The sequence below is a fragment of the Crinia signifera genome, chromosome 2 (genome assembly GCF_055691185.1).
Source record: "Crinia signifera chromosome 2, ASM5569118v1, whole genome shotgun sequence".
In the NCBI taxonomy this organism is placed as follows: domain Eukaryota; kingdom Metazoa; phylum Chordata; class Amphibia; order Anura; family Myobatrachidae; genus Crinia; species Crinia signifera.
Window position 1 is genome coordinate 196,299,875 of NC_139218.1, and position 24,493 is coordinate 196,324,367.

Here is a 24,493-nt window from a genome sequence, read left to right on the forward strand (position 1 = left end):
TTAACTTGTTGACCTTCTTACAATCTACGTTTTACATGTTGATCGAATGCATGTCAACTATATGCGATCAACCTTATGACTGTCTATTTTCACCTGTGATGAACAGTACTGGAAAGCTATTTACCTATTTATGCATGTTTTTATAATTAGCAATTCACAGCCAGTAACCGAATTACTAATTTTCCAACGCTCCGCATAGAGATGGACAGGAAATGATCAATGTCTGACTACCAAATTAAGCCACCCAAACATAATAAGATTAATGGGTACCCAAAACACACTGACCAATTTCTCGCCCACTGTGTACTTCATCTCTTCAAAGGAATCAAGAACAACATTGGCATGTATTCAATGCCGCAGCGAGCGGCCGGCGAGGGGGTTAAACAGCGAGGATTGCTGAAAACCAGTGATCCTCGCTGTTTAACCCCCGCGCCGGCCGCTCGCACTATTCAACGTTGTGGGGAAATCCTCGCCGTCACAAGACGACGAGAATTCCCCAAAACAGCGAGACCCGCGGCTGCTGCAGAAAACTTGCAGTTTTTAGCCGCGGGTCTCGCTGCTTCTGGAGCCGCATCCACCAATTCCCCCTCGCTCAAAAAACGGAGCGAGGGGGAATTGGCGGATGCGGAGGCTGTGTTGAATGCTGTCAGGGTGAGTGGTGACAGCGAGCAGGAAGCCCTGCTCGCTGTCACCACTCGCAAACAGCATTGAATACATACCATTGTGTTTGCAACACACCCAGGGGGATATGTACTAAGATATGAAATACACTTCACAGGTTATGTTGCTATGGGCAACCAATCAGAAGCTACTTCTTATTTATTTACCACCCTCTAGAAGATAGTAGACAGGATGTGGTTGGTTGCCCATAGCAACATGACCTGTGAAGTGTATTTCACATCTTAGTAAATTTCACCCCCAATGTTAGAAGATCAGCTCAGTCTTCGATATTTTAAGTCTATAAAAGTGCTGGGTCATCCAAGAATAGATAGCAGAGAGACTGTTGGAAATACAGTATGAGTGAGGATAGAGGGAGAGAGATCAGGAAAGGAGAGGTAGATTTCCGTATTATCAGCATAGATGTGGTATTGGAAGTCAAGGAAGTGAATGAGCTCTCCCAGAGAGGACTTCGGGCCAGATGAACTAAGCTTTAAAAGTGATAAAATGGAGAGTGATAAACAGCCAGCCAATCAGCTACTACCTGCCATATCACAGACTGTGTTTGAAAAATGTCAGACAGGAGCTGATTGGTTGGTTATCAATCTCCATTTCTCTTTCAATGGTCCTGGTGACACAGCTTCACATTGGGATGTAGGAGGGTCCGCAGGAGCCAGGCACCTATCCTAAAGCTTTTGGAGGGTAGGCTCCTCCCCTACTGCATCCCAGATTCCTCAGTTCGTGTTAGGTGCCCACTGGAGTGGGTGCTATTCTAAAGGGCTGCCGGAGCAGCCGAAGGAGTAGAGCTAGTTAGGGTTTTTATTATTTTATTAACTTTTACACTAGCTAGGTAGGCACAGTGTGAGGATTCTCATTAGTGAATCCTCACACTGCTAGCGCAGCAGGAGCTGACAGAAGCGAGTCCTGTCAGCTCACTGTGCACGAGGGAGACGCTGTCTGGCCTCCCTGTGCAGCGCTTACAGCTTCTTTTAAGAAGCTGCCTGGGCTCCGGAGCGCTCTGAAACCGGCTTCACGCTAGGTGAGGATCATGGGGGACAGGCACTCCGTGATGGCGGCGGCCATTTTCTGCGGAGCTTACACACTGAGCTCCTGATATGAGAGGACAGCAGTGTTGTTACAGGCATGTTCCGAGTGGTCCCCAGCTGAGGGGGAGATACTGGAACAAGGAGATCCTACAATGGGAGCGGCTGTCTGGGGGTAGTTGGCGCCAAAAGTCACAGACCCCGCAGCAGCAGGGACTTGGTCCCTTCCCTCACTCTGTTTTGGCGCCATTCAGAACGCTTGCAGCGGAGCTGAGCTGGCTTACAGATCCTGGCAGAGTGATTGGATTTCCTGGGCATCGTTTTCCCCATTCTGAAGACTACAGAAAGCTAAGTGAACTGAGTATATTGGTTCTGTATATAATGTTTGTACATTTAATGCTGGAACTGTGTTAATTGAGAACATCAGGTCTGAGCAACAGCCTGTGGTCTTGGGGGAGGGAGCCTTAAATGCATTGAGCGCTTGCAGTGGTTGTACACTGAGATTTGTCCCTGTGGGGGGCTTATGTATTTATATGCGCTGCTGTGAAACCCATGGGGAGTGAACTCCAGAGGGTAGTACATCGGAACTTGCATGGGCCAAGCCCTAGGCAGGTCAAAAGAAATGCTTTGGTGCATTACTGGACAGGCAGAGTGATGGCTGGTAACCTCCCTAGACCATTGCCATTCTCTCAGCAGTCTTTTAGCTCTTTGCCTCGGCCCAGACAGATCCTGACTGATTACAGGTGATGCAGGATACTGCTATGGGAATCAGCAGGTTTAAATTACTTGTTGCACAAGTTTTATGGTTATTCTGTGGGGACCCCCAAAAAGGGTCTTATTCAGGGCCATTATTAGCTGCTGATGAGGTAGGAGAGTACACAGAACAAACCAGGGTGATATTTCTGAAGAGTCCTCAGCCTCAAGGGTAGAGGATTTTATTACTGCTGTTAAACAGGCATTAAATTTGTCTGTGAAGGATAAACTCCTGCAAAGGTTGTTTTTTTTATGAGACAGCGTAAAGAATCTGATATCTCCCTGCAAAGGGGCCTGAAAAACCCCGATAAAAGGCTTCAGATACTTAAAAGATTTCTAAGCCTGTACCCCATGCCTGAGGCGCATGCTGACCTCTGGAAAAAAGTCCCAGTGGTAAATGCTTCTGTGGCACGTGTATCAAGACCTCAGGTGGAGCCACTGTGCTACCAGTACAAGGGGGAGCAGCGTTTAAGGACCCCGCAGACAAAAAGCTGAAGGGTAACCTCAAAGCATTATTTTAAGGGGTGGGATACACCCTAAGCCCTCTGATGGTTTCAGCCTGGGTCTCTAAGGCCATGATCGTGTGGGCCAGAAATTTGTGCACTATTTTACATGCTGACCCTTGTGTTTTATTGCTTGCAGAGAAGCTTAAAAACGGCTGCAGAGCATGTATTGGAGTCTGAGAGGAAGCTCTCAAAATGGCTGCCAGAGTTTCCACAGTGTCTGTAAATGCCAGGCGAGTGCTCTGGCTTAAGGCTTGGGAGGCAGATAATGTGTCTAAGAAAGCCTTAGAGACAATAGCTTCTAAAGGAAAGCTGTTATTTGCTTCTGAACTGGAAGAGATTATTAAGCAGGCCACAGGTGGCAAAAGTACTTTCCTGCCAGTCCCTGCAGCCAAGCAGACATCAAGGTTTTCTGCTTTTAGGCCAGCCTTGCGGCCCTCCCTTAGAGGAGGTGCGTCTTTCCGAGGGCAGCCCTTCAGGGGAAAGGTCCTAAAGTCTAAATTTGGTTCCTTTCATAAGAAACCAAACACAAAGGAGAGGACAAACCATCTGCATGACTGCCAAGGGTTTTGCCCGGCGGTGGTCTAGATGGGGGGACATCTGACACTGTTCAAAGACGCATGGGCATTGTTAGACCGGGATTCTTGGGTGTTAGAAATTATAACCCAGGGTTACAGAATTCCCTTCAAGGGTCTTCTTCCAAGAAGATTCATTCCCACGCCAATACCAAAAGGGGCTCGGCTCCGTACAGCTCCCTTGGGAGCGGCTCATTCTCCTTTAGAGAAGGGTGTGGTGATCCCGGTCCCCAGAGCGGAAGGGAAAAAAGGCTTTTATTCCACTCTGTGTCGTGTGTCCAAACCAGACGGGTCTTTCAGACCGATTCTCAATTTAAAGTCGTTAATTATCCATTTGTGGGTAGACCATTTCAAAATGGAGTCTCTACGGTCAGTGCTGTGAAGCCTGGACCAGGGAGAATTTTTGGCGTTCATGGATGTCCAGGACGCATACCTTCATGTTCCTGTTCACCCAGGACATCAGGCTCTATTGAGATAGGAGACCATGCACTTGCAATTCCAGGTGTTGCACTTCGGCCTGGCCACAGCGCCAAGGGTATTCACCAAGATAATGTCTGTAATGGTGGCTGTGCTTCGACTGAGGGGAAACACTGTGAACTAATATTTGGACGACCTGCTGTTCAGAGCGGAGTCAGCAGACATGTTGAAGAGTCACTTGGCAAAAGCCATTGGGTTTTTGGCAGGCTCACGGCTGGTTTTTAAACTTACAAAAGTCTCAGTTGGTGCCGTCACAGAGAATCCAATTCTTGGGGATTGGTCTGGATACCCAGTTGCATTGGGTGTTTCTACCAGAGGCATAGGCCAGGGATCTGGCTGCCTTGGTACAAGAGATCCTAGGGTCTCAGAGCACAGCAGTATGGAGGTGCCTCAAACTGCTGGGGAAGATGATGGCGTCTTTCGAGACGTTACAGTTCGCCAGGTTCCACTCTAGAGTGTCCCAGTGGACAGGGAACACTCAGACCATGAGGTCAGAACAAATGGTGTTGTTTTCAGAAACTCGATCCTTCCTAAAATGGTGGATGGAGGTGGATTCCCTTCGGGGGAGTCGGTCCCTGCAGTCCTGGAGCTGGTTGGTAGTCACTACCGACGCCAGTCTCAGAGGCTGAGGGGCAGTAGTCGTGGACCTGCGTCTGCAGGGCTTGTGGACTTTAGAGCAGAAGGACTGATACTATACAGTCTGCCTTACTGATCAACATCTTGGAACTGAGGGCTGTGTGGAAGAGGTTTTCTCTGGCGGGAGAAAAGATTACAAGAGCTCCCTTTTAGGCATTCAGACCGACAACGTCACAGCTGTGGCGTATCTGAATCACCAGGGAGGCACACACAGCAATCTGGCCATGTGGGAGGTGTCCCGAATCTTCTTGTGGGCGGAACAGAATGTTCTAGCATTATCAGCAATCTTCATACCAGGAGTGGAGAATATAGAGGCCGACTTCCTGAGCAGGGAGAAACTGATGGAAGGAAAATGGAGGCTGAATCCACAAGTATTCCACTAGATTACAATAAGGGGGAAACCCCGGATAGGGACCTGAAGGTTCATTCATCAGGTACCCAGGTTGTATGACAGGACGTGGGATCCACTGGCAGAAGCAGTGGATGCCATGACTATCCCCTGGGAGGGGAATCTTCTTTATGATTTTCCGCCAGTTCCAATGCTGGCAAGAGAGTTGAAAACAATACAGGCCCAGACAATTCCAGTAATTTTAGTGGCCCCAGATTGGCCAGGGAGATCCTGGTACTCGAGGCTTCAGAGATTCTCTGTGGACTCGTGGCGTCTACCTCTGAGGTCAGACCTTCTAAAACAAGGACCGTTCAACCAGCTGGATTCAGCTCGTTTAATTTTGACGGTCTGGCTGTTGAAAACGCCATTTTGAGGAATATAGGATTCTCAGAGGCGGGGGTTAACGCAATGAGGAAAGCCAGAAAGTCAGTGTCTTCGGTAAATTATTTTGGGGCCTGGAAGACCTATATTTGGTGGTGTGTAAGACAGAGGTCACGCACATCGAGATTTAAAATGGCTAAATTGTTGGAGTTTTTTACAGGAGGGCCTTTCCTCTGGGTTAGGCCTTCAGTCACTCAGAGTACATATCTCGACCGTGTCAATTTTTCTTTCCAAAGAAGGATTGCGTTAGAACCAGAAGTACAGACCTTCCTGCAGGGGGTTTATCTATTGAAACCTCCCTACAACCAACCAGTAGCGCCAGGGGAATTATCTCTGGCTCTGGAGTACCTTAAAGAGGCGCATTTTGAGCCGTTAAGGTCGGTTGACCTTAGTTTCCTTTCAGGGAAGCTGGTATTTTTGTTGGCGGTGGCGTCAGAGAAAAAAAAAAAAAAAAATATATCGGAGTTGATTGCTTTGTTCTACAAGTCTTCCTCCCTTATATGTCATGATGATAGGGCTGCCTTTCGGACAGTACCCCTAGATTTGTACCAAAAGTAGTCTCTGCTTTTCTTCTAAATCAGGAGATTGTTCTGCCTGTGTTTCAACCCCCAGAGGGTTGTTAGGAAAAGGGACAAATTGAGGAATTTGGATGTTGTGCGCGTCTTGCGCGTTTATGTGGACAGATTTAAGAGTGTCAGAAAGACTGATACTTTATTGGTTTTGTATGACATACACAAACTTAGTTGGCCTGCTTCTAAGCAGACCATTGCTAGGTGGTTGCGCTCTGTTATTGCGTTTGCATATACTAAAGTTGGTAGGCCTGTACTGGCCAGGATGAATGCGCATACCACCAGGTCGGTTGCCACCTCTTGGGCGGTTCGACATGGGGCAACAGCTGAGCAGGTTTGCAGCGCTGCCACTTGGTCATCTGTTCATAATTTTGCCAAATTCGATAGGTTCCATGAGTTCGCGTCGGTGGACGCATCATTCGGGCGAGCAGTGATGAATACTGCAGACCTGAGCGTACCCACCCAAAAGGACCGGCTCTGGAACGTCCCAATGTGAAGCTGTGTCACCAGGACCATTGAAAGAGAAAAAGGGATTTTTGTAAGAACTTACCGTTCGAATCCCTTTCTCTGATATGGTCCTGGTGACACAGCGATCCCTCCCTTACGCTCAGTAAGTATGCCAGTGTTCATGATGTTTCATGTTATAATTGGTTGAAAAGTTAAATTTAAAATTGTGCATATAATATGTGCAGGCGTTGTACTGAGTTAATGTATTCCAGTGGCTTTGAAAGATTGAACTGAGGAATCTGGGATGCAGTAGGGGAGGAGCCTACCCTCCAAAAGCTTTAGGATAGGTGCCTGGCTCCTGCGGACCCTCCTACATCCCAATGTGAAGCTGTGTCACCAGGACCATATCAGAGAAAGGGATTCGAACGGTAAGTTCTTACAAAAATCCCTTTTTTATCACTTTTGAAGCTTAGTGCATCTGGCCCATGGTGAGATAGAGAAGAAGCGTGTATGTGTTTGTACTGTAAACAAATATTGAGTTACATGAATGCAAATATATTATAGTGGTAGCCCATGGAGGTGTGCTGGAATATGTTTTGCTGTATATTGCTAATCTCTGTGGGCCTTATTCACTACCACTCGCTAAGCAGCGGTCGTTCACTGCTTAGTGAGGGGCTTAACACCGCTCGGCCAAATTCTCCCCGTGATTATAGTGACGTTGTAATATTTGGGAGTGGAATTGTATTTTACTTTCTGTACAATTATTAATAGACTGCAGTACAAATGTAATTATTATCCAGGAAAATGCTCCAAGCACACTTTCATTATACTCTTCAGCGGCCAAGAAGAATGTATGGCTTGAGAAAGAGGAAAAGGCAAAGCAGCTGCGGGAGAAGCAGTTACAAGACAGGAGGAAGAAGCTGGAAGAACAGAGGATCAAGGCAGAGCGAAAAAGGGTTCTACTGGAGGAACGGCAAAGATTAAAGCATGAGAAAAACAAGGTAAGGGTGTAATCTGAATGGGATTTTTGGTTAATACAGTGTACCTGTAATTTGTAGTACAATACCTACTACAGGAGAGCATTTCTTTTTCCTCTCATACAATATTGCTTTGGGCCTAGCAAACGGGCTCATATTTTTATTGTTGTCTGTCACATATGTTACTCTTTGACTTTGTATTTTCTTTTCTTACTCCTATGGTGTATGTGATGGAACTACATTACCCCTGATTTTATTGGGTGTGGTACGGGACTCCGACAGTCATTATCCCGATGTCGGGATTCCGACTGCCCGGAGTCAGACAGCATGGCGAGCGCAAAAAAGCCCCTTGCGGGCACATCGAGCCACTTATTCTATTCTCCCTCTATGGGGGTCATGGACCCCCACAAGGGAAAATAGCGGGTGGCCGTCAGGCACCCGGCTGTCAGCGTTTTGACAGTCGGGATCCCGATGTTGGGTTAACGACTGTCGGGATCCCGACTGACAGGAACCCGTCCGGCACCCGATTTTATTAATTAGCTATATGCACATAAACATAGACCAAATTTGGTAGCAAAACATTCTGACCATCTTATTTTTTTTATTTAATGTTTGTTCTTTTGTTTTTTTATTTGATTTTGCCTCTGTTCTACAATGTTATGCTGTTCTCAATATGAGGCTGATACTAAATTGGGAGCAAGCAAAAAACGTGTGCAGCTGTGCAACTGTAAAACCAGGGGTGCAAACAATTTTGTGCATGCAGAGTAAATACTTGCTGTTTTAGCATGTAGCATACAAATGCTGGATTGCCTTATTTTTTATTGGTCACTGCAATTTTAGATTTGACACTACCCTCACCTACTGTATCTAAATATCTTTTTGATTTGCTCACAACTTCATAGAGAATCTTACCCAAAACTGGACACAAATGTAAGCGCAAAATGCATCAAGGGATTTAGCTGTGACCAGATTTGCATAGGTAGAAAAAAATGCTGTATATTTATTCATGAATGTGCACACAGGAGTAAGGTATAAATTAGATACAGGATCCACAAGCACAAGGTTAAATACTAGAGGTCCAGAGGAAGACCATACAAATAAGTTTGTGAGATGGCAGTGCATTCGTATGGGCCAATGCATGTTTTGCTGGCCCTGAAAATAGCTATTTTATAAACTTCAGGCACATCAGTAATGTAAGGGACTACAAATAGTGAATTCGCCATTAAAACATCACGTGGCAAGGAATCTTAAGGCCCCCATACACTATGTGATTTGGGCCCAATTTCAGCAGATTGGGTCAAGAAATCGCATGAAATCAGGCCAAATAGCATGTGTCTGAGAGCCGATCTAATGCGCGGACCCGGAAATCATATGTGTTGCACTTATGATCTCTGGGTCAGACCTCCTCCCGGTGGCAAGGAGTGGGGATTGCATGCGATACATCACATGCAGGAGGGACCCGGCTCAAGGGAAATTGGATGCGACTTCCCCCGTAGAAGAACCACAGTGTATGGGGGCCTTGACAGTTAAGCTACTCTTGGCAGGTGCCCACTTGTTTTAAACAATGGAACATTAAAATCCAGTGACACGTGTCAAATGTTAATGCATTAACAAATACTGTATGGGCACCTTACTTAAGTTTAGGCCACCTACAAGGAAATAAAAAGGGCTTTGGGCTTTTGTTAGTAATGATCTCTTTGGTGTAACACAAGAAACTCATAGACCCACTCCTCTCCTTGTATACCAGACTGGGTTTGGTTCCCAGGACAGCGCACCTTTAATTTGTCCAGTGTTTTTTGTGGGTCTTTAGTCCTGGGTCAACAATCAAGCATAAGTCTGCATTAACTAGCGTTTAGGGCTTATGATAGCCCTTGTGTTGGGCTCTATGCTGGAGCAATGGAGTAGGTGCAGTTTAATACCCCTTTCAGACCGCACAAAAAAACCAGGTATTTTGCAGATTTTTAACAGTTTTAAAACTGTTATATGTGCGGTCTGAAAGGTGCAGTGATTTTACCGTTTCCAAAAACACGGTTTTCGGAAACTGTAAAAAAGCAGGGTCCTACCCGTTTCAGACCCGTTTTTTTTGGTGTCTGAAACGGTATTCCCCCCCCCCCCTGTACCTGCAGCTCAGCTCCCGTGGTAAGTAGTGCCAGAGTGGGCAGCCAGGCTCCCGGAATGCAGACTGGCACACCCCGGATCAGATGCCTGGAGCTCCCAGCAGCAGCAGCACTTTGCCTGGCGCACAGAAGAGAGAGCGGCTTCAGGCGCAGGTGGGGGGGACTGGATCTACCACCTGCAGGGAGGTGAGCGGGGACGGGCGAGCCACTGGGCTGCGAGCGGCTGTCTGCCCTGTCCCAGCAGCTCAGCTCCCATGGTGAGTAGTGCCAGAGCGGGCAGCCAGGTTCCCGGAGTGCAGACTGGCACAACCCGGAGCGTCACACACAGGATGATGCCCGGAGCTCCCAGCAGCAGCAGCACCCTCACTGCCCGGAGCATTCAGGAGCACTGTGCCCGGCGCACAGAAGAGAGAGCGGCATCAGGCGCAGGTGGGGGGAACTGGATCTACCGCCTGCGGGGACGGGCGAGCTGCTGGGCTGCGAGCGGCTGTCTGCCCTGTCCCAGCAGCTCAGCTCCCATGGAGAGTAGTGCCAGAGCGGGCAGCCAGGTTCCCGGAGCGTCCCACACAGGATGATGCCCGGAGCTCCCAGCAGCAGCACCCTCACTGCCCGGAGCAGAGAGAGCGGCATCAGGCGAAGGTCGGGGGGATGGGGAGGCTGTCCAGGGGGGAGGCTGTCCGGGGGGGGTTGGCACTTTGCTTTCACACCGCAAACCTGCTTTAGACCAGGTATTTACATGCGGTGTGAATGGGGTTAAACTTCCTCTGCCCCGTTTTAAAAAACTTTTTAAATACCTGGTCTAAGCAGGTGTGAAAGCAGCATTAGAGTGTCAGAAATTAAGTGTTAAGGATGGTTGCGGATATGTGAATAAAAAGCTTTATTTAACTTAGTTACAATATCAAAAGAAAAATGCACAGGGTAGGGTTTGGGGTGATGGTGATGAGGGCTGGGGCTGATGGCAGGTGTAGGTAAGCTGATAGGCAGCAGACAAAGTCACTGGGCAAAAAGTCTAGTTGTTCCAACACAGGTAGCATGTGGGACGGGAGGCTGGCGCCCGGTCCTCCTCGTGGTACACGCTCACCTGTCTTCTAACGTCCCTCAATGTCTGCTCTCCTGTCGACCGTGATCCTCCAGTCCTCACAGCGCCGCAGGGCTGTAGTGCAGCCGTAAAGCAAGACGGTGTTGCGAGACTAACTGCTTGATGACCGCAACTAAGCCGGGCACCGTGCGCTCAACTCCTCTAGCTGGAGGAGACTTGTGGATGGGTTAGGATAGGGTATGTCCTCCAACGCGTGTCCGCCTTCCGGTCTTCTTCAGGGAGCTGATGTAGCATTTGGGGCTGCCTGGAGGAGATGGATGTACTGCAGCAGTGTGTAGTTTAAGCACCTGGTGGAGCCTAGCAACAGAGATGACTGTTGTGTTCTGGTGTCCACTGGCTCTCTGAGGACCTGTGCTACACAGCGATTTCCCAATTGAGTTGTATTGGAGACAGAGGTTTACAGCCAATATACTGGTGTCAAAAGTGATTCATGACCTTTCACCATCTTGTTGGAGTTTTGTATGCAGCATTTGTAAAATCGGCGGCCCAGAAAATACCTGTCGCGTTTAAAAACCACAGTATCCAAAACTTATTTTGACATTATCATCTCCACTTTTACCAGAGGATTTAGTACCTCTAGATTTGTTCACTGCCCCTGTCCTGAGGGATGAAACGTGTTGGGCTGCGGATTGATCTTTCGTATGACACCTGTGAAAACGCTGATGAATTTTGAATAAATCCAATAAACGTCAATTTGTTTTTACAAATTATCGATTCATTTGCGTTCAAAAGTATAAGTATTGGTGTTATAGCGCACCTATCTATCTATCTATCTATCTATCTATATAGATAGATAGATATATATATAGATATATAATATATATATAATTCACCAGGTCTAACACACCTTTTTTTTTGCAGTGAAAAAGCAGGTCCAAGCAGGAAAATTCCTGGGTCGTAGGTCTGAAAGTGATATTAGTGGTAGATCATCATCTTAGTTGATTTATGACTTTTTCACTTCAGGACAAATGGGTGGATACCATCAGTGCCCTGCTTCATCTGTCTTGATCTTTGCATAACCAGACTTCATGTGATGGTTAATGGTGTTTTTGCTGTTGCTACAAAGCCAATTTCCTGGTATTTTTGTTTTTCATCCTTTTGAAGAAAGATGAAAGAAATGTATTTTAAAGTAGAGCCTCACTACTAAATAACATTCGTGGAGTGTTTGACAGACTTGCAGTTATGTTTTATATAAAGGCCTGGCCATATCACAGCTTGGTATAAGGAGTTTTTTTAGCTAACTTGTAGTACCAATAATGTGATTATTTTTTTTGATGTTGAGGAGACTAATTTGTGTACATAGCAAGTACATGAATGGATTATGTGCCATGAAAAGTGAGGTTTCATGAACTCTAAATACTTCAATTTGCCACAATTAAAGGCTATTAAAAGGCTATTAAAAGAACAATTGATAAATTGTATCCAAATAAATGGCCCAAATCGTACTTGTGTTCTCTACCATAGTATATGGCATGCAATGCAATGCGATTTTAAATTGTATAAGCACCCTAATGGTTTTTTTCAATGTTAAATGGTCCCCCTATACGATTTTTAATTGTATAAGCACCTTAATAGGTGCTTACAATGTTAAATGCACCCCCACGCCACTATCAACACCAACCCGAAGCGTGGCAAGCCTGTGAGGGGCGGCGGTATGTATCCTCCAGACTTTTCATACCCCCACTATCCACGTCGGCGTGGAGTTGATTTTATATAGTGTGGCGAGCGCAGCGAGCTTCGCTCGCCACGCTTTGGGGTGGCGTGGGGGTGCTTTTAACATTGTAAGCACCTATTACGGTGCTTATACTATTATTTATCTTATAGGGGGCACATTTAACATTGAAAACACCCATTAGGGTGCTTATACAATTTAAAATCGTATACCATTGTATATGCCATACAATGGCATACAAATCGATGGTATACAATTTAAAATTGTATAACATTGGCTAACATCGCATCGCATCGTATGCCTTATGGTCTGCAATGCGAAACTAAGCAAACAAGAAAAACGCTATATACTATATAAGAGCATAGCAGCGGCTCAGCACTCCTCAGTCACAATATCAAAACCCCAGGTGCCATTGTAATCAAATAGCATAGAGCAGGTATGTACAATAGAAGGTACACATAACACGGCACACCAGATATAAGTTAAAAAATCATATTAAAGCATATACAGATGTAGCGCTGCTGATCACTGCAGGGGCTGACGGTCCCAGCCCCCGCCAGCCTTCGGAAGGGGACATGCGCGCGTCCCCTTACAACAGAGCTTTCCCCCCCCCCCCCCTATACCAGCCTGTCTACCTGAAGCGGAGATGGGCAGGGTTCCCGCCAACGGGCAACTGGGATGCGCGTCCCAGTCAGATGTAGCATCCGCTCGTGAGCCGGGGTGGTCTGGATGAGCGTCGCTACATCTGTACAGCAACGTTTCAGGGTAAACACTCCCTGTCTTCAGGTGTAAAAACAAACAACTATAACAGCATTACTGAGGACATGATATATATCTGGCACTAAATATGTGTAAAACAATGATTGCTTGGCATTTAAATTCAGTATCTGAGATAGTACACAAACTTTGTTTCATGTTTTGAAACCTTGTTTTATGCACAAATAAAATATATTTGTTTGTATTTCATGTGTTTGTACAACATAAGTGCAAGATACCTCATTGAAATATAAAAAATATTCTAAAATATGGAATAATCTGTTATCCAAAATTCTTCTGGTCCCAAGCATTTTGGATAATAAGGGATACTCAACCTTTATAGAGCATAACATATAACATAACATAATATGCTCTATTAGTTACTGATTAGATTAACAGCTTTGTTTTGGTCGTATAAGCACCTAAAATGCTCCATTAATTGTAAAACCCATTACCCTTGGTTTTTTTTTTTTTATTATTTAAATAAATGTAATTATAACATTGTGTAATTTCTTAGGAGAGATATGAGTCTGCAGTCAGCCGCACTACAAAGAAGACTTGGGCAGAGATTCGCCAGCAGCGATGGTCCTGGGCAGGCGCACTGAACCAGAACTCTCCTGGACAAAAAGGCAGTAAGTAATAACCGATATGAGGGTGCGGTCTTTACAACCTTAGGTTTATGTATGTTATTTTTGGGAATTTTATTTATTGTATCCACTACTTTATGAAACCCAGCCATCTCTCATCTTAACCCTCTGTTCCACGCACTGTCTACCCTATCTGTGTCACTATTGTCTGTCTGCTCCTTCTTTTTTCGGTTGTAAGCTCACGAGCAGGGCCCTCTATCCTAATGTGCTTTTTTCTTTTCTTAACTCCCTTACACACTGAGTGATTTTGAGCTGAAAACAGCTCATTTTTGCTGTTTGAGCTGCTTTCAGCTCAAAAGCCGCCCAGTGTGTACGGCCCGGCAGTGGGAGCATTATCCCCAGACACCACTGCGCATCTGCTGGCATTACAATCAGATGAGCGACGGGGTGGATGGCTTCCATAGCGTTCAGGAAAATCACTTAGACAGGCAAATAAGTTTGTATGCAATGCGTGTTTTTCATCCCAATTCTTTCCCCCATCATCGCTGTGCATGCACCTTTAGACTCTCCTATATGCCTTACCACTTTTTACCACCCTAATACTTGTTTCAGTGTCTTGTCTGCATGCACCTTTAGACTCTCCTATATGCCTTACCACTTTTTACCACCCTAATACTTATTTCAGTGTCTTGTCTGCTGATACAGCAATGTTTATATACCATGTACCTGTTCACATAATCTTGTACTGTCACTGTTTTTCTTGATTTGCTCATTTTTTATATACTTTGTTAGGCACTACAGAACCTTTATGGCGCCAAAAATAAAAAGGATGATAGTAATTGTTGTATTAATTTCAGGTGTTTGTTACAATAGTATATTTTGGTCCTTAATTACATTAAATCTAGCTCCTGCACTGCCTCAGAAGTTAGTTGCTTCAGTATATATGTAATCAGCCAGCCTTATGGGTTTGTTTTTCTGTTTATTTTTTATTTCAGCAGCAAACAGATGCTCTGTATCAGCCGTAAACCTTCCCAGACATGTTGACTCGATAATCAACAAACGATTATCCAAATCTTCTGCCACCTTGTGGAACTCTCCAAACAGAAGTAAGAGCTCTATGTTGTTGTGGGAAATGTTTTCTCTAGACCTGGTGCAAGAATACCAGTTTTCACTGTGTGACTTAAAACCAGGTCTTGTTTAACAGTGCGGGCTTATAAATCAGTTCATATCTATATCACAGCGAATTATAGAGTGGTTTACAGATGTGTCAACAAACATCAAGCCCAGGCATGTCCAAACTATGGCCCTCCAGCTGTTGTGAAACTAAAAGTCCCATCATGCCTTGCCACAGTTTTGCTATTAGGGAATGCTAAACCTATGGCAAGGCATGATGGGATGTGTAGTTTCACAACAGCTGGAGGGCCACAGTTTGGACATGCCTGATCAAGCCTCTTTGTGCATTAAATAGCCCTTCCATTTGCGCCATGACATAGCAGCGCTGAGCATCTTTGCATGCTACTTTTTCCATAATTTTTTATTCACAAAGATTTGCAAATAAGGCACACAGTCAGCTTCAGAAAATTTGCATGCAACCGCGGCTACTCAGTGCTACCAAGTCACATAGAGCTTTGCGCGTTACATGTAATGGGACTTGTAGCGCACGCAGTATAGATGTATGTGCAGTAGACCAGAGCCAGATTAAGGTCTAAATGGGCCTGGAGCTGAAAATGATCAAGGGCCTATTATGCGCAATAATAGGGGTGGTGGCCAGCACCTAATAATGTGGGGGGCATGACCAGTGTTCTGGTTGGGTGGTCTGCTCATGGGTGTGTCTCTATTTGTGTAAATACTTTCAACTAATTATATATGCCTGGAAAAGGCAGTGGGCTGGCATAGGAAAAATGCAGGGAGATATATTGGCGGGTGCCCTCCAAAGGTGCACCCACAGGATGCCAATGTCCTAAGATACTTGCGGGGTGAGGCGGCATTCAAGTCATAAAAAAAATACTGAAAGCTAAAACTTGGTAGACAACATTTCAGCACCTTTTATATGGTCACCTAAGTTTACCACACCATATACCCCTTATACAAGTCATGCAACACAATCGTAACCCCCTTATTCTGTACTTGCCTCTTACACATTATGCCACATGGAATGAGCCAAAATTCACACCAATTGAGCCAAAATTCACATTATGCCACACAGATTAAGGCAAAATTCACATTTTGCCACATGGATCAAGCCAAAATACACACTATACGAGGCATGGCCAAACAGTGGCCCTCCAGCTGTTGTGAAACTACACGTCCCAGCATGCCTTGACATAGTTTTAGCAATCCTTAATAGCAAAACTTTGGCAATGCATGATGAGACTTGTAGTTTCACAACAGCTTGAGGGACATCGTTTGGACATGCCTGCACTATACTAAACAGATTGAGCAGTAATGCACAATATGCTTCATAAATAGGCGCGCATCAAAAATTTACACCATAATGCCCATTACATGACAAGCCTCACACCATAATCCCCAATACATATTATGCCAAACACCATAATGCCTATTAAAAATTATGCTACATACAGTAAGGGCGGGATGTACTAAAGGGAAAATGCGGTAAAACCCCCGTTTTACCGCATTTTTCTATGTACTATTACCCGGCCGCACCCTTGGGTGGCGATACCCTATAGAAGCCTATGGGCTTCTTTTCGCCGCAACCCCGCCACCTTGCCGACCCCCCCTCTCCCCCTCCCTTGGGCTTACCTACTTGCAGGTCCTCCTGGACCCCGGAAGGTAAGCCCTTCCTCCCCCTATCAACGCAGACGGACTTCCTTCCGGCTGCAGGGGGGAGGAGGAGGCGCCGGGGACAGCCTGCTTAGCTGTCTCTGGTGTGTAGGCATCAGGAGCCGGCTGGGAGGTGACGGAGACCCCCCGCAGACCACAGTACAGGTATCGCGGGGAGAAAAAAAATTGGTTTACCCGCAATATCTCTAGAACCAATGAACCCATATGGACCAGCCTGGTATTAGATTAAAGGCCCAGCGATATGGGTTAGACTGAGATTAACCTCGAGCTTCTGTGATGCCGGTGGAGGAACTGGCAGCCGTTGGAATCGGGTGGAGGTTTGGAATTAGCGGGGCCCATGTTATCCTATGGGGAAAACGTTCCAGCTTTGCCTGGTGGTATCTCTTGTTCCCGGGGGGCTAGCGGCGCGGGGCCAGGCTCGTTGGAAAGCCCTGGCCCTCAGCTACAAAATGGGCCTATTTGGAGAGTGGGCCTGGAGCTGTAGCTCCATCAGGCCCATTGTTAATCCGGCCCTGCAGTAGACACATCTGTAGGTTTTTCTTTGTCGCTGATTGCTTCACAAAGGGAGAGAGGTAAGAAGAGAGTGTAAAATGCACCAGTGCTATATGACACTTACTGTACGTACCTCTATATGTATTAGAGCAGACAATGTAGTGAAAAAGCACTTTTCTCTGTTATCTGCAAAGATGTCATATTGGTATGGCTTCCTATTCGCCTCGATAAAGAGGTGAAGCAGGAAGAGCTTGTGCTGCTATAATATATCTTAAACCCACAAAACAACATGATTTTATATCAAAAGAATAAGTTTCTAGGACTTCAGTATTACCTGTCTGTCCATGTATATAAATGAAACTAATGCTCCAAGACTCTGGCTGCAAAGTACTTTCAGTTTCTCAGGAATGTTGTGAATAACCAGCTTGGGCCTTCCAAATATTTCCAGGGCGGTAGCGGAGGTTGGAGCTTCATCATTGTTTTTGCCTGCTTTCTCCTTTGTAAACACTCTGCAGTCTTCCCTATTCTGATGGTGTTTTGGGCTAAATTTATGGGAACAACCTCTTATACTGTATGATATTTTATTGTAATATTGATTTTTATTTAGAGTAATAATGTTTGCATAGTGCACCAACATCTTTTTTTTTTTTTTTTCCCCTCTCTACGTGTTTGGGATCATAAAGCTGCTATTGTATTCTAGGCCTTTTACTGATCAAACCCTAGTACAGGTTTAGGAAATGTTTTTTTTTGTCTCTTTGGGTGCCCGATGTTTAACATTACAAGCCAGTGAAATGTTTCCAAGGTGCCAACATATACAAACCTTTTAGTGCATGACTAAAAGTTTTTGTGGATTTCCTGTAATTACATTGTTTGAAGCTAGTAGGCTTAGGTTAGGTTAGTACTATTACTATTCTGGACAAAAAAAAAAGCCTCCAAATTGTGTACTGTTGTTCATCTGTGAACAAGGTTATAACTGGTTCACTCACCAGAGGACTAGGCATCACTGGGTATGCAGGCCACACTTATACCCCTTTTACACCAAAATCCCTGGTCGGACCCTGGTTTTTCAACACAGGAGTTTCCAAGGTTGGACCCAGCTTCATACCCCATTTACACAGCACTGTGACCCAGGTCGGACCTAGGTCTGCGCCGCCTCCACTGAACCTGGGTCAGCCCTGCTTTTCCCTATGGATGACATTAAAAATGTCCATTTTAGGACTGATAAACTGCCAGCTAACCTTCCCTCAATTATTTAAAATTAAAAGATATGACAAGTTAGCTTTAAAAAATGTTGGTTTGTTTATTTTCTAAAATGTTTTTTTTTTTTTAAAAGTTATATTCAGTGCTCAAGGACACATAGCGGTATAAAAGTGCAGCATCTCCCATGTTCTCACCCGAGCCCCCTTCCCCTGCAGCAGCAGACCAAATCTCCCATGTGCTCCCCCCACCCCCCTACCTGTATGCTTCCTGGCTGCTGTCTTCACTTCTGATATCCTTTCAGCACTACCCGGATGTCCCAACCTGGGTTGGGACCATTTAAACCGCCCACGACCAAGGTCCAACCAGTGTTCAACCCAGGTCAGGACCTGGGTAGGAAACCAGTGTTAATGGACCTGGGTTGGCCCCTTTTACACCAACGCTGGCCTCGGTGTAAAAGGGCCAATAGTTTCTTCAGTGTCTAGAGGGTATAGCACACCAAATGGTATTGTTGGGCGGGAAGGCGTTGGAGGGCAGGATAACACTTTGTAGGTGAGGAACTGACCCCACAAGTGACACTCCAAACATCCTCAAGTGCCACTGACATACCCCAAGAGACGATTTGCTAATGCATCTAAAATTTACAACTGGCTAACATTTTTGATATTCACGTATATATACACATATTCTCAATCTTATTAGAAGTTTCTGTCTTAGATTTGTCAGTAGCGCTCAATATATTTTTCAATTTTCGCCTCCTTCTCCTCCTCCTCCTCCTCCTCCTCCTCCTCCTCTACAGGTAAAAGCTGTAATATAATATAATGGATCTTACATTATTCTCCTTAGTTAAGCCTCCAAAAAAATTCTGCTAAATGTTATTATAAAAATGACAATTGCTTAGTATCACATTTGGATACTCTGTTAAATATAAAAACATATATAATCTGGCATTCTTGTTTTCCTTCTCTGAGTTTTTTTCCAAAATCATATTTTAAAACTGGTTTATTTTATGCAGACAGGAGCTTGCAGCTCAGCCCTTGGGAAAGCAGCATTGTTGACCGTCTGATGACACCCACACTGTCCTTTCTAGCCCGAAGCCGCAGTGCAGCAGCTCTCCCGGGTAACAGCAGAGATCTCAGTAAGACCTAAAGTAGGATGTTTCTGTCCTAATATGGTTTTCCAGCATTATTTTCCTTTCTGTGCAACGCTAACATATCGTTCTTCCTTGCCAGGCTCTTTGGTATGTCCCCGTTCTGCCTCTGCAAGCCCACTAGCCCCATGTAATCACAAGCACCGCCGTAGGACCACTGCCAGCAGCCCCGATGTAACCCCCAGAAAGAGGAGCGATTCCTCCCTAGTGAGTATTACTTTCCGCTCAGAGAGCTTTTATTCTATTAAGATATGAAATCAAAAGTAGGATTGAGAGGACAATAAATAATGCATGTATTATAATTCATAGTACTATGGTCTTATTAGCTTTTAATAAATTATAGGTTGTGTAATGATAATGAATATTCCGTTTGGTATTCGCCTTGTTTTCTGCTTTACTTATTAAATTGGTTAAAATGTATGTTGGGTAAGGTGGTGTTCACAGCATCTAGAGAACTGTCTTGCAATCTTATTAGAAAAAGAAAGAAAAGAAGGAGAAAGACAGAGAAAATGAGCGTGAAAGAAGTGCTCTGACTAGGGACCGTATCCTGAAGAAGCGCCAGTCACTTCCTGCTACGAAGAGCCGTACATCCCCAACACCTGACACAAGGTCCGTGTCACGATGCAGAATAATGAGAAGCTGTCTCACTTTGGAATACATGTTTTAATGGTTTCTCTTATTCTCCGCAGTACAAAGTCCAAAAATCGCCCATCCTCACCATCTACTCCTACACGACGCCCAGCATCGCCCTGTCCAGCCTCTTCAGCACCACTAACCCCAAAGCTGTCTCCCCCAAAGGCTGCTCAAGTAACACCGAAGTCCAAACCCAAGGTAGAGAAGCCAAAGGACAAAACACCCGGCAAGACTAGAGAGAAGAAAGTAGAGCAAAAGGTAGAGAAGGAGAGGCAACCATCCCCTGCATCCCAGTCGGGGGAACTCCTGAAGGCACAGGAAACACCAGAAGTTGGAACTTGCAGCACAACGCCATCTATAGGTTTGTTTGCATCTGCTAACCTTACTGCACCTTACTAACACCTGAGCGACAACGCAATGGTACAACACAGTCAAACTCTATTTCATAAAGCCGTACTAAGAGCCAAAAATGTGCATCTAAATGTGTTCAGGAAGATACATTTTTTTGTATTAATTCAACATTTTTTAATGTACACTGACTTCTAGTAATACATTCTTATATATATTTATTGAAATGATAACCTGCAGTACTTTATGCCTTAGTGGTCTAGTAGACCAGATTTTTTAATTCTCTTCAACTTTTTGGGGAGCCACATAAGTCCCAATGAAATAGGTATCCTAAAAATATAATTTTTATTCATTCTGTATTTAAAATCAATTTACCATATAGTTCCTCATATTTCTTTGGCAACATATTTTTGTGTTCTGTCAGCCTAATATGGCAGATGCACTTGGAGAGTGGCATTGGCTGTAAACTTCTTCTAGGGCCTGCCACTTATGTTTTGAGCTTTGACACAATTAAGTTGTGGTGGTCACCTGCATCCACTACTGTCCTTAACTTGGCTCTGCTGTCTCCACTGTTTTGGCAGCACAAATTCATGCTGTGGGTGCCATTGCTATTTTCCCTGGTGAGGCAGACGTTCCCAGAGTTCCTCTATACTCTTTCCGTTGTTCTTTCCCACAATCCTTCCATGTTTTGGATCATCCATCTACCATCTCCTGTGATCATCTTTTGACCTGGGCCTGACCTTGCTTGTCAATGCTGCTCTCTTGAAGGAGGCTCTGCTGCTTTGGCTATGCTCTTATCGACGGGCCTGCTTAGGCATTAAGCTTGTTAGCTTGTTCTACCAGCCAAGATCCTGTGTGTTTCTTCGAGAGTACAGCTCTGTTACAGGCTAAGCTCAGCAATTGCTCTCCACTTCTTACTCTATGGACCTGCTCATGGCTGCAGGGATCCAAAGTTCCTCTTTCTCTCTGGTCCTATGGTTTGGGGTCTTCCCCTGGACTAATGGGTTTAGTCTGTTCTAAGAACTCTGACTTAGCATGTATACTCAACCTGTGGTTTCCCAGCTACATCTTCCCCAATGTGTGCCCCTGCTTGACTGCCCTCCATGATACAAGACAGACTTATCCAATCCTCCACCATGTATTAGCTCTGCTGGAGCTAGACCTTTCACACTAATTCGTTTTGTTCTGACCACATCTTTATACTCATGGGGACATTTTCCTGTGATTACCATGTTTTTATACCCTTCTATTTACTTTAAAATCAAAGTCTTGGTGGGTAATGGAGAATGTGCCCCTCCTCTTGATATGCAACAATTTCTAAAACTGTCCAGTGCCAGACCAGCAGTTCCCTATATTGCACCATTTTTCTCTGCATATAGAAGGCCTTCAACAAAGGACCCAAGTTGCCATACTTGTATCTGTATCTGAATCTGCAGTGTTCATTTTAAACTATTGTTAGGAGGTTGGCCACCATTCACTTAGGCATGGTACTCCCCTTGTTATGCACTCTCCTCTCTCTCTCTCTCTCTCTCTCTCTCTCTCTCTCTGTGCCCTCTATCTCTCTATCTCTGCGCTCTCTATCTCTCTCTGTGCTCTCCTTTCTCTCTCTCTCTCTGCTCTCCTTTTCTCTCTCTCTCTGCTCTCCTTTTCTCTCCTCTCTCTCTGTTCTCCTTCTCTATTTCCTCTCCTCCCTGCTGCCCTCCATCATAGCACCCTGGCACCACTACCCCAACCTATCATTTTCTTCTGGATCCGCCCCTGTCTATCACTTATCTTTTTCTATCTATTAAGCTCAACACTTCAGATTTTCTGGAGCCCTCAATACTTTTGAAATTCTGTATTTCCACCCTCCTACTCAATTTCCACACTGTGGACTGCATATATAATGCGCATCGCAATGTAAATGTTACACTTCACGTCGCTTATCTGGTACATTCTGGCATTAATAATGCTGGTATGTATCTAGAAAAACTAAAAAAGACCTCTCACCTGTCGAGTGCTGTCCTTTGTGATGCAAGGATTTACGGGATTGTGACTCGGCAAATCTGAGCATAGCTACATCTGTATTTGGTGGTTTTAGACATCTGTTTGAAGTGTTCCTAGATGATTCTAGGAGGATGCATGGTTTCGGCTTTTCATTTTCTCTCCTGTTTCAACTGGTGCCTACAAGAAATCCCCTCTTTAGAAACCAGAATAATGGAGCAATAATGAAGACCATGATGTTAGAATTAGATGTTAGGTGGTCGCCTCTATAGTAAGAACTGGTTCTCAATGATTAGTCTATGGACCTCTCCATCTTTTAGTATTCCCTTAACCCCTTATCCTCCCTCCCCTCCTGTCACCTGCTTAATATTGGAATACCATTTTGTACCTTCATTTCTTGTATTCTTTAAAGTATTTTTGGACACCATGTAACAATTACTATTGTGGCACTGATATTTCTACCTTGCCATTTATCGGGTGTGGTATAGCACACAGACAACAGTCGGGATCCCGACAGTCATTAGCCCGGACTCAGACAGTGGGGAGAGCGCAACAAAGCCCCTTGCGGGCTCGCTGTGCTTGCCATGCTGCGGGAACAGTGGCTCGCTGCACTCGCCACCTATTCCATTCTCCCTCTATGGGGGTCATGGACCCCCACGAATGATAATAGCCGATGGCCGTTGGGACCCAGAGTGTCGGGATTTTAACAGTCGGGATTGCAACATCGGTGTAATGGCTGTCGGAATCCAGACTGTCTGTCAGTCTTCCGGCACCCCATTTATCTATGGGATCATATGTTGCTCTCTTTTCTGTCCTGGTCATTTAAGTTTTTCTTATTTTTTTTACACTATTTTTTTTTTATATGCAGTTTTTAAGAACTGTTTGGATAAATAAAATTTAGTGTGACTGAATAAAAGCAATCTATTCTGTACAGTATTTGTTATAGATGTTCAGAACATACATGATATATGATTATTAAAAACAGCATAAGTAATGTATTTATTGATTTCCCTATAATCTTGATAGATAGAGAGAGCGAGTCGGTGCAGCTTCGAAACACTGCCATCTGTTGGCAGCAAGTAAAACTACATCTACTAGCTTTAGAAGCCTTTTCTTCATGCAGGCTTACACTGCCATCTGTTGGCAGCAAGGGAAATTACATCTACTAGCTTTTGAAGCATTTGCTTCGAGCTGGCTTACAAGTACAAAGTATAGAAGTGAATTCATTATCCAGTTGCCTTATATCACATCTCATAATTGTCTTATTTTATTAGAGTTCTACTATTCCATTTAGACAGTATTTCAAGCTCACGAGTATTCTTAATAAATGCAGTAGAGCTCTAATAAAAGACAACTGGATAATTATGAATAAGATTATAGGATATTTTCTAACAAAGGTCAATTATTTATACTGCTTTATTATATTTAAATGGTTTTGTGTTCTTATACGTTTATAACATATTTAATTGATAGACTATAGTATGATCTAGGTAGACCTACTTTAACTATTTCGCATTACTCTTTCTATGTTGTTGCGTTTAAGAGCATATATACAACATGGGTAGCAACGACTAATATTTTTTTTTGAGCAATTATTAACCCATATAGAATACAAACTGTTACTTTTCATCTTTATTGATTTTATTTTCTAAAGTGTGTCCTCTTTTTAAGTGATTAAAGAAAACTACTACAGAGCACAGATAAGAGGCTTAGCATTATACATATGGGCTGATTCAATAACCTCATGTTCTGTGCTGTGAAGTTCCACACACATTGGGCAGTATTCAATGAGTTTTATGGCGATGTGCAGCGAATCCTGTTCAGGATTCGCTGCACAGTCGCCGTGTTCCGGTGCCTCGCTGTCCCCGTATTCAACGTCGCAGGGGCTCGCTGCCCCTGACGGCTATTCTTAACCCCTGCGGCGTCCCGCAGGGAGCCGGGGGACGGTGGTAGGCAGGGAGATGGAAGTCTCCCTGCCTGCCCCAGAATGTATGTGGAGGGGAGGAGGGCTCTCCGGGACCCAGGCAGCACAAGCTGCCCCTGGGAGAGCCAGCAGGGGACCAGGTATTCACTGCACCCGATCGTGCATATGTAATGATCTGGAGCAGTGAATATATGAATATCTAATGAGCGGCTCTCGGCTCCCGGCCCTCTGCTGGCTGTTATGTGTAAAAAAAAAAAAAACATTTTCAAATTAAATATATATATTCATGTGCTATAAGCACATGAATAAAAATAGCATGCCCCT

The 24,493-nt window shown here is 44.7% G+C and overlaps 1 protein-coding gene across 3 annotated transcripts in view; it reads left to right on the top strand.

Moving 5' to 3' along the window:
• Positions 1-24,493, top strand: part of MAP7D1 (MAP7 domain containing 1) — a 119,055-nt gene that overhangs the window by 75,573 nt on the left and 18,989 nt on the right. Inside the window, exons 4-10 of one of the 3 annotated variants that reach the window (XM_083173522.1) lie at positions 7,267-7,430; positions 13,568-13,682; positions 14,633-14,743; positions 19,147-19,251; positions 19,364-19,488; positions 19,757-19,890; positions 19,971-20,275. In XM_083173522.1, coding sequence (XP_083029648.1) covers positions 7,267-7,430; positions 13,568-13,682; positions 14,633-14,743; positions 19,147-19,251; positions 19,364-19,488; positions 19,757-19,890; positions 19,971-20,275 — 1,059 coding nt within the window. Of the gene's footprint in view, positions 1-7,266; positions 7,431-13,567; positions 13,683-14,632; positions 14,744-19,146; positions 19,270-19,363; positions 19,489-19,756; positions 19,891-19,970; positions 20,276-24,493 lie in introns of all 3 variants that reach the window. The other 2 variants (XM_083173521.1, XM_083173520.1) reach the window with 2 other exon arrangements.